Genomic DNA, 9600 nt, shown 5'->3' on the forward strand with positions numbered 1-9600 from the left:
TCAAGTTTTCTACTACGTAAACATGTCCATTTGGTGTTTTTTATATGCTGGGAGACAAAGCACTCAATGCATTTGCTGAGCATGTCCACCTTGATGCTGCAGTTTGCCGATGACAGTTCCAGGATTTCTTATGTTAAAAAAAAAAAATGCAGAACATGTTGAGAGGCAGGGACTTCATAGACCTACAATGGTGTAGAGATACATCTAAGCAATATTAATGCAGGAGGTAACTATTTGTACGAAAAAACCTTTGAAATATGTCATTTTGAGGTATATTTTTAGGAGGTTTTACATGATGTTCCTCCATTTGGACGTTTGATCTTCACTGTGCAGAATTATATGCAGGGTTTAACAATGGAAAGCTGTTTTCCCCTTCATTGGCTGATGGGATCAATTTCCTCTGTGCTCTGCTTAAATTTCAACTTAAGCTGCACTTACACTGGAGATTTCCATGATGTCTTGCGCAAAGACTTTAGATGAACATTTTAAATGACCCGATGTGCGTATTTAGTCCCTTCAGTAAGTGGAAGATGAGTAGATGTAATTTCCAAATAACATCCGACATCAGTTATTCTGATTCCAGCAGAGTATTTACATGTTGGAGGTCACCGACACGTCCTTCAGAGCCACAAGGGGGACTATAAAAGTGTTTCATAGGTCGTGTTGCACTCGCCGAGACTGCTAAAGGCTTTGAGTCGTATAATAGAGAATGAGTTAAATTTTATTCTTTGCTGCCATCTATAGACACAGCAGCCAGAAAGGCAGAGTTTCCACTGTCTTGCTGTCACACACACATATGTGTAGTTCACGCCGCAATTCTGCCCCTAACATACAGCTAAACCCTAAAAACCTCCCTAGTCCCAAAACAAAACCTCAAATTGGTCCTTACATAGGCAGGCATTCACGAGCTACACTTCACCTATTAAGATAATGTAAGTGTCATTGTTCCAGCTAACAAGCAGACAAACAAACAGAATCTATTGTATTCGTTTTTATTGAAAGGTGAATAAAACTGTATGTGTAAAATTAACATGGCAAAAATAAAAATGTCATACAATATGTTACAATATTTTCTGGAAAATGTCACATTCTTCACATTCCCTCCTACTCTAGATGTTGCGATTTTTACAGACAAATCTCTGCAAGAAAACACACTGTTATGAAGTTATGACGCGTGGTCCTTCAATAACACCCGTTTTAAAAGGAGGGAGTATTTCATGTATATATAGTAGGAGACACACAGACTAGATGATAATTGTGCTGCAACACGACAAGAATAATTTCAAGTTCTTCATTATTATATATTTCAAAGGGGTGACGTAATTGAAGGGATGAAAAGCCAGGACAAAACACATGTGACTGAATAAGTGCTTCACACTCAGTTGCTTAGGATACAGTGGATAATGACAGACTGATAACAAAAGCTTTGGCCAAAACACTGCTAGAACATAACACAGATTCAGATGAGTGCTGGGGTAACAAGTCTCCCTTGTACACGGTGAATTACTTCTGCTTTTGCTAATTCAAGACACTTATTTTTCTGGGCTGGAAGTGTGATCTTCATCTGGATTTTGCATCTCTCCCTCTGTGTCCTCTCCGTTCTGTGTTTGGTTTGATTCTGCCAGTTCCTTAGTCTGAGATGGCCTTAGGAGGTATTCCAGCTCCTCTGCACTGATGGCCACCTTCTCAGGTATTAACCATCTCTTGAAGTGTTCGAGAGCACTGTGAGGGGAGGGAGATGCACAAAGGGATGCTAAAATGAGTCTTTTTAAAGCAAAATACTGTCTGGAAGACTGGTGTTATCCCTATACCACTAAATTTGAAGTAATTCTGTTGTCTAGACGTGTAAATGGCACATAGTCTGAAGAATTTATAGGGAAATTGCAGATGAAATATGAATGAAATTCCTTAAATTACAAAATAAAGTGAATGCAAAGCATTCAGGGATACATTTAAAACAGAAATACTCCATCAGGAAGATGCTTCAAGTCTGTGTCCTACCTCTCATCCATTTCACCACCTTGGAAGAGCTCTGAGGTCTGTGCATCATGCAGGAATCTATCCCAGCATTCCTTCTTAGCCTGAGACAAGGAGCGGAGCATGTCTCTGGAGGTCACATCACTGGACTGGCCCTTTATCTTCTTTAGACGGTTCTCTGTAGTGAAAAATGTAGACAAAAACCTCTGTATTTGACATCTTGCATTAAAGCTATGACTAACATTTTAGTGTTTCAAAATTGACTGTATTGGTCTTTAACGTAAATACAATCAGCATAGATCCTGAGTATAAAGAGAAAATAAGAACTCTACCAAGAGTAAGACTGTGTGCTGTAATATTTCAAAGTGTTATTTCAATGGTTCTTGCTTGTTTGCAGCTTTTCCTGCAGTGCTTTATAGCAGAGGCTATAAAATTCATTTCAGCTGAAACGGAAACCACTAATCGGAAAAACAGGAGCCCTTTTGTATAGAAATTTTTAAAAATGTACCCTTCAAAGAAAAACTGCCATTTCACACCTATGTGAGAGGTGTTAATGCTTGTACTATTCTTTTCTAGTGAAAGTGATCATAACATGCTAAACAGCTCCCTCAAAAGTTAAATAACTAAGGACTGAAGATTGCATTGTGTAGAAACTACTATGTACACAAAATATGTAGTATATGACATTAAGCTTTAAGTGATTATTTTGACCACTGAGATAGTTTTCTGCATCTTCCTTTCTTGGGGGATGAATAATGCATTTCTTCTTAAGACTGTAATGAACAGCTGTTTTGCAGCCAGGTAAAAATGGTCCTCTCACTGGCTGCCTTCTTGTCATCTCAGAATAATTCTCTTCTTTTAGGACTTCTTGAATAATAACATATTTTGGCATATCTGATTACTATAGCTTCTGCAGAAAATAGCGGTAGCTCAAGGAATGTTTCTAGAGTTAGTTTTTTTTTACAGATTCCATGCCTCATGTTTTTAAATGATTGCATGAACTGAACTATTATAAGATTTTCTTCATATCTTTTGGAAGATGATTTTGATAAAGTTCAACCAAAATGATCAGTGTTACTTTGTAAAGAAATCAGCAGGAGATCAAATTATTATTTCCAAACCTACAAGTCAAACTCATTTGATTTTTGTGTTTGAAACCCAAACTCACCTCAGAAACACCCTAATAAAGGTAAAATAGTTTTAAAATATATAGGGGATGAATTGGCAATAGAGCATGCTACAGTGAAGAGCATTTGAGCTTTTTCAGTTTGCTGTTTTTTAGAGTACCTCTTTTCCTACTAAGTCCTACACAGCTTGTTGGAAGACAGACTGGGCTACATAGGACATGATGCAAAGAGTCATAAAGGAGACAGAGAGAAGGTGAAAGCAGATGAAATACCTAGGGTGGCTATGTAAATCTCAGAGTCCTCCATGGGTTCCCATTTGGCACTAGAGGAAGTGGTATCTGTCCCATTTGCTTGTCTATTAACCTGCACCCCGACTTGTGCTGCCGGATGAAAAGAGTCTTTGAACTCTGTGTTATTTTCTGGAGCTTCTTCAGCTCGAACCTCCGGCAGACTGGAGCAGATTTCGGTCCACAGCTCTCCGCTGGACCGAACCTCCTGACTCTCGAAGTCGTCAATCATTGTGGTGCAGTCTCTGGGTCAAACAGACGTCAACAACAGACTTTAAACCAGGTAATGTTAGCGTGTTTCTAACTGTTAAAACAAGCAATTTCTTTGGACATTTAAAAGACAAGTGAAATCAAACACTGAGCTTGGTTTACATCAACAGCTAAAGTGTTGTCTAACCTACGTTATGACTTACTGCTGTGCATTACAAACGCCCTTCAAACAATTTGTCAACGTAATAAATCACAAACATGTCCTACCTGCTTGAAAACCTCGACACGTTAACCGTTACTTCGGAGTGTACGTGAATTTAACGATTAAAGTTTAGCCTCACTAGCTAACTGTACCCATGATCCACAATCTTTGACTGATGGCCCGCTTCCTGTTGGCCGACAAATGATTGGCCATTGTATCCGCCCGTCAAACTGTACTGAAAGTTGATTGGATAACTCATGAGAAATGCCTGCATCTTATTGGTAGGCGATTGTCACTCGCAGATAAGAGAGCCAGGAAGTGTGTCTAAGCTAGAAGTGACGGACGGTGACGAACTAACAAGGTAAACAAGTGCTACTGACCTCTGTTGAATTATTTTATTTGTGAGCACTGACTATTTAAAGAACCAAAATGTAATTAGAACCCGTATAATGATATTATCTGTTCATAATCTAACGTTTGCTTGCTATTATAGCTGTAAACTATGAAGCTGGATCAGCTCGCTGGCTAACTGTCAAATTCAGTTCCATTTGTGAACAGTTTGCACCGCCACATTCACGCCTTTTATTAACAGACCCACTGCAAAGCCCAAGCTGACATCTGCATTACCAAACGGGGGTGCAACCACACCGTTAAATACATTTTACAACTGTATGTGTGCCTCATATTAAGGGTTACAAGCGCTGACCATCATGTCGCTGCAGGGAGGTCCACTGTAGGAGATGCGAGCGGCGTTGCGCCTGGCAGTAGTGGCTGTCCCTATGGGTGTGCTGCTGTCCCGGACCATGGCGTGGATGTCCAGCGGCAAAACTCATCCAGAACTCATTAGCAGGCTGAGGGGTAATTGTGCAGGACTTATGTCAGCGACTTGAGCTTTGACATCAGTGTTGTTGTATTGTAGATCTTTGCTAGAGCATGTCTTGCGCTGCAGTCTTTGCTTTTCAAATATTATTTCCCATATCCTACCAGATCTTCTTTGACCTCCATGAACAGGATTAGAACTTTGGTTAGATGTTGCAGCAGAAATACTGACATTTTAAATAAGGTTGACAAGTTGAGGCCACTGAAAATCTTTGGGTGGCACACAAAAACCAAAAGCCATAACTGAATTTCAGGGATTATATTATGCTGTTGTATAGATGCTAGGCGTAAAATATGTCAATATGAGAGTTAAAAACTCAAATACGGGTATGTCTTTGTTTCTTATGTCACAGATAATCCTACTAATTGTCTCAGGCATAGACTAATACAGGTACAGTTTACATTTTGATGATTAGGGTGATCGCCGTTCAGAGTAGTCCAGGAAAAAAAATGCTGTGCAGTATTTGTGGGGGAAAAGTTCATCTGTAGGGAAAAGATCCATAGTTTATATACGATTTCAATATCTAATGTTCAGTCATTGTGTAATGATAATTTATCTAACTACATCCAATTATGGTACAATAAAATGTGTTTTCATTTTAACTGAGCTATCCATTTCCATAGATTGATAGTCACTTTAATGAATACAGAGATTGTGTTCAATAACGCAGCCACTGGAATGTATCTGTGGCGAATATGGTGCTGTTTTATGGAAAATCTCCTTAATTTAAAAAAAAAAACAAAAAACTAGATATGACGGAAAAATATTTTGACTTAAGACTTTCAGACATCTCCAGCTGTGATGGAGCTCAGGCTTCAGCTGTGTAACAAGTGGTTTAACTGCAGCTGATAAGCTGTGAGTCTGTGTGTGGCATCTCACCTATCTGAGGTGAAGAAAAGTACACAGTGTTGTTTACTGTCACAACCAGATCGATCTTGTCTCCATGTTGTTGATAATCTATAAGTAGAAGTAATTGATGAGTTTCCCTTGGATTGTGTTGTGCATAAATGCACACACCGCAGTGAATGAATTTCTGGATCTGTAGTGGCTATAGGAGGTGGCCAGTGAGACTTTTATTAGTGGTCATGGCCCCCTTGGAGGTGCCTCTGTGATGCAGATGTAACTGACTGGGATGGAGTTTTGTTTCTTTTAAAGAAAAGAAAAAGCACAAATCGATCGGAAAACAGACTTTGGCACCTCGGAGTTTATCCTGCACACTTCTGTCTTTCATCAATTCAGTTCAGTCATTGCCTCTTTTATCCTCCAGATCATGGGGTGATCCGCGATGACAGAGTGTTCAATGCCATGCTGGCAACTGACAGAGGGATTTACTCCAGAGACTATCCTTATGCAGACTCTCCTCAGTCCATAGGTACTCAGTCCAATCACACTTTTTAGACAAATACATACTCATGCTTATCAAAAATAATCACATGCACTTGGATCAATACACTGTGTAGAATCATAGCTGTTTCATGATCACAGATGTGTGCTATGACTCTGTGTTGTGGTATTTTGTGATCACAGGCTACAGGGCGACCATCAGTGCACCACACATGGTGAGTATAAAAACACTAAACTCTATATACTCTATATATATATATATATATATATATATATATATATATATATATATATATATATATATATATATATATATATACACACACACACACACACACACACACACACACACACACACGCACCGTTCACTGACAGTTTTCCTTTTGGTGTCACTTGACAGCATGCTCATGCTTTGGAGCTGTTAAGTGACAAACTAATTGAAGGGGCCTCTGCACTGGATGTAGGTTCAGGAAGTGGATATCTCACTGCATGCTTTGCAAGAATGGTGAGTATAAACTTGACAAGTCTCCTTTAAAATATTATCCTGGGCTTAATATTTTGGCCAGAGAGTTACCATAAAACATATGAGTGAGTGTGACAGCTGCATTTTTCTGCTGTGTGTAGACAGGACCCAGTGGTAGAGTGGTTGGCATCGAACACATTGATGAACTGGTGCAAATGTCGATAAAAAATGTGCAAGCTGACGATGCAGAACTGCTCTCCTCTGGACGCATCAGACTTGTAGGTGAGTCAGGAGGCGTCAAACTCATACATTTTTCAAATATTGATGTTTAAGCTGCACAGCTATATAAGACTATAAAAGTCATAGCTGCATCTATCCACAGTGGGAGATGGAAGACTTGGCTTCCCAGATGGAGCGCCATATGATGCCATTCATGTGGGTGCAGCTGCAGCTACTGTTCCTAAGGCTGTAAGTACATGTTTGGCTTTTACTCTTGTGAGAATAGAATTTACAGAAACAGAATAATGTTCAAACAATGGGCAGTATATATACAGTATATAATGTTGTAAAGGTAATCTTACACAATCAAAGGTCTTTAAAATACCATCATCCAGTGCATTAGGCTGTGAAGAAACTTTTGACATACAGACCACAGAGAGACTGAATTGAAATGATGTCTTGAACTGTGAAAAAAAAAAGTTTCTTTTCCATTTTTCTTCTTATGGAAGCTCTTGGAGCAGCTGAAGCCAGGTGGGCGGTTGGTTCTTCCAGTGGGCCCCGATGGTGGCAATCAGGTGCTAGAGCAGTATGATCGACAGAGTGACGGGACATTCCTCAAGAAAGCTCTGATGGGAGTGATTTATGTGCCCTTGACTGACAAGAGGCACCAGTGGCCTGGGTAAGAAACACCTTTGATCATGATTCTTATTCCAAAATTAGTGAATTGCCTCCACCTTCTATCCTTCCTTCTCTCCCCAGAGGTGAGCTCTGACTGCAGTGTGGTTGCCCCTGCAGGAGGTGGCGTTGGTGCTGCGTCCCCGGGGCTGAGTAGCACTCCTCACAGTTTCACTGAGCTCCTGTCTTAACAACCTCCTGCTCAGCTGGGTTGTCACCTAGCAACGTACAAGGAGGATCTTGCTCTGTTAGCTTGGCCAGATTGTCTACCCAGGGAGATAAAACAATAAGAGATTGGATAAGTGACTGTGCGTCTACTGATTACCCTTTTTCCCAGAATGCTTAGGGTAGGGTAGAGAGTTATGTGAATATGGTGGTTGACAAAAAACTGTTGTACACAGTATTATTCATGGGGAAGCTTGTGGAATTTGATATATTTGCTATTACATCTTGAAAAGCAACAGTGTGTGTTGCTGTGGATGGTTGTGGGGCATTCAGATTAATTGTATAATCTTATGGTAATGCTTTGATCATGAATGCAGAAATGCATAAAGACAACCCTGAGAACAAGCCAAGGAATTTCAACAGATATTTAGTAAATTAACAAAGTAATATATTTTCTGGTATGATGGCTTCTTACTCACTTCATATACTGTATGTGTGGAATTCGTCCTGTTTGACATTTTTATAGTAGAGCAGGGGAAAGTTGGGACAAAAAGTGAGGCATTTTTAAACTATACAAATATTGTAATTATGTGTATACAGTACATTTATTAATAAAACTCACTAAATGAATAGTATACTGGTCATTGTGATGTTATTTTGGCATCTTTACGTTCTTTACATTCTGCAGGTTTTTTCCCACCCATTTCCCTTTTTTCTTTTTTTTTTTTTTTACGTCCAACCAATTCACTCCACGCCCAACCTCTAATCCCCTAACACGACAAAGGAACGCAGTGTAAATAGTAAAACAAAGGAACTAACAAAAGCTTTCAGTACTACTTACAAACATTATCACTAGTGATGGTCCTCTGATACCCGAGGCTTCGACACATGCGCTGTAGCTCATGAAGCAAACGTATCGAGCCACTGTGCCGAGGCGTGGTTTGGTCACGTGACTCGTGACGTTTGAATCACTTCAGTGACGTTTGAAGCACTCAACTGCTTCGAATCACCTGATTGGTTCGGTTTGTTATGTGAATCACTCAGCGGGATCGAGTGTTCCGGGATAGGAGATCCCTATTTAGTGTTGTTCATTTGAATTGTTTTTCGCAGAATAGATTGGTTTTTTTGCTGTTGTTTTTGCTTTGAGAGTTAGTAGTATGTCAGATTTCGTATTTCGTAGAGAATAGATAGATAGATAGATAGATTCCCAACTCACCACCCCCATGCTACAACACCTGGCACAGAACCTTGTCAGGTGCTTAGCTGACAGACTACAAACCAAAGAAAAGAACAGTTCACTGACTGTTGCTACACTTGTGGCTCTGCAGTTCAAAACTTTTGGATTCACCAATCAGAGTGGCAGCCAGTGTGAAAGAACATTTAATAACAGAATGCACAACAATTAACATAAAGAATGCCTAGCAGCAGTCATCTACGTCACAAGCACCACCACAGCCTCGTCCTCCACCACCAGCAGCACCTTCCACAGGTATTTTTTTTTCTCTTCTGAATAGGGAATGACTGACATTTCTGGTGATGATGATGATGATGATCTTCAATATTTTTCAGTTCAACTGTGGAGCCTATTAGACGAAGACGCAAGTAGAGCCTGGCAAATGCAAAGCGCCACAGCGAATGCAATTGTAGAAAGAACGGCAGACCCACTGGCTTACTGGGCAACCCACAAAACCGTTTACCCAAACTTGTACAATGGAGCCAAACATTTCCTGTGTACCTCAGCCTCATCTGTGCCGTGTGAACAGGTTTTTTTTTCTAAGGCTGGGGAGATAGTGAGTAAAAGAAGGAACTGCTTGAGTCCCAAACAATGTTCCCTGTAATTTTTCCTGAGTCTGAGCAAACACAAACTCCCTGAGCGTCCCTTGGACCACTGTGAGCAACATCAGACGTGTGCACTGTGGTCACACCAGCATCACATCCATTCAAGTTACATGGTTCATTAAAAGAATCAAATTACAGCATTTACATTTCTGTTAAAACACTTTGTCAACAGGAGCCAGTTGAAGGCTGCAGTGATTTTAGTGACACTACAA

General features: G+C 40.1%; 2 protein-coding genes across 5 annotated transcripts; one reads left to right on the forward strand and one right to left on the reverse strand.

Moving 5' to 3' along the window:
- Nucleotides 1-976: 976 nt before the first annotated feature.
- ccdc32 (coiled-coil domain containing 32) lies at nt 977-4011 on the reverse strand. The gene is made up of 4 exons (XM_023291490.3): nt 3869-4011; nt 3377-3636; nt 2002-2155; nt 977-1722 (listed from the first exon to the last, which is right to left on the reverse strand). Exons 2-4 carry the CDS (start codon nt 3621-3623, stop codon nt 1533-1535), a joined length of 591 nt encoding a protein of 196 aa, XP_023147258.2. The 5' UTR covers nt 3624-3636; nt 3869-4011; the 3' UTR covers nt 977-1532.
- Nucleotides 4012-4071: 60 nt separating this feature from the next.
- pcmtl (l-isoaspartyl protein carboxyl methyltransferase, like) lies at nt 4072-8179 on the forward strand. Of its 4 annotated transcripts, none has more exons than XM_055006241.1 (9): nt 4072-4164; nt 4526-4661; nt 5951-6055; nt 6211-6242; nt 6428-6532; nt 6652-6772; nt 6873-6958; nt 7219-7388; nt 7505-8179. In XM_055006241.1, the coding sequence occupies exons 2-9, from the start codon at nt 4544-4546 to the stop codon at nt 7539-7541; spliced, it is 774 nt and encodes a 257-aa protein (XP_054862216.1). In that variant the 5' UTR covers nt 4072-4164; nt 4526-4543; the 3' UTR covers nt 7542-8179. The 4 variants fall into 4 exon arrangements, with proteins under 4 accessions (XP_054862216.1, XP_054862217.1, XP_054862215.1 ...); XM_055006242.1 differs by having other exon boundaries at nt 4099-4164; nt 4494-4661; XM_055006240.1 differs by lacking the exon at nt 4072-4164 and having other exon boundaries at nt 4182-4661.
- Nucleotides 8180-9600: the final 1421 nt, after the last annotated feature.

Source organism: Amphiprion ocellaris, chromosome 20 (genome assembly GCF_022539595.1).
Source record: "Amphiprion ocellaris isolate individual 3 ecotype Okinawa chromosome 20, ASM2253959v1, whole genome shotgun sequence".
NCBI classification, from domain to species: domain Eukaryota; kingdom Metazoa; phylum Chordata; class Actinopteri; family Pomacentridae; genus Amphiprion; species Amphiprion ocellaris.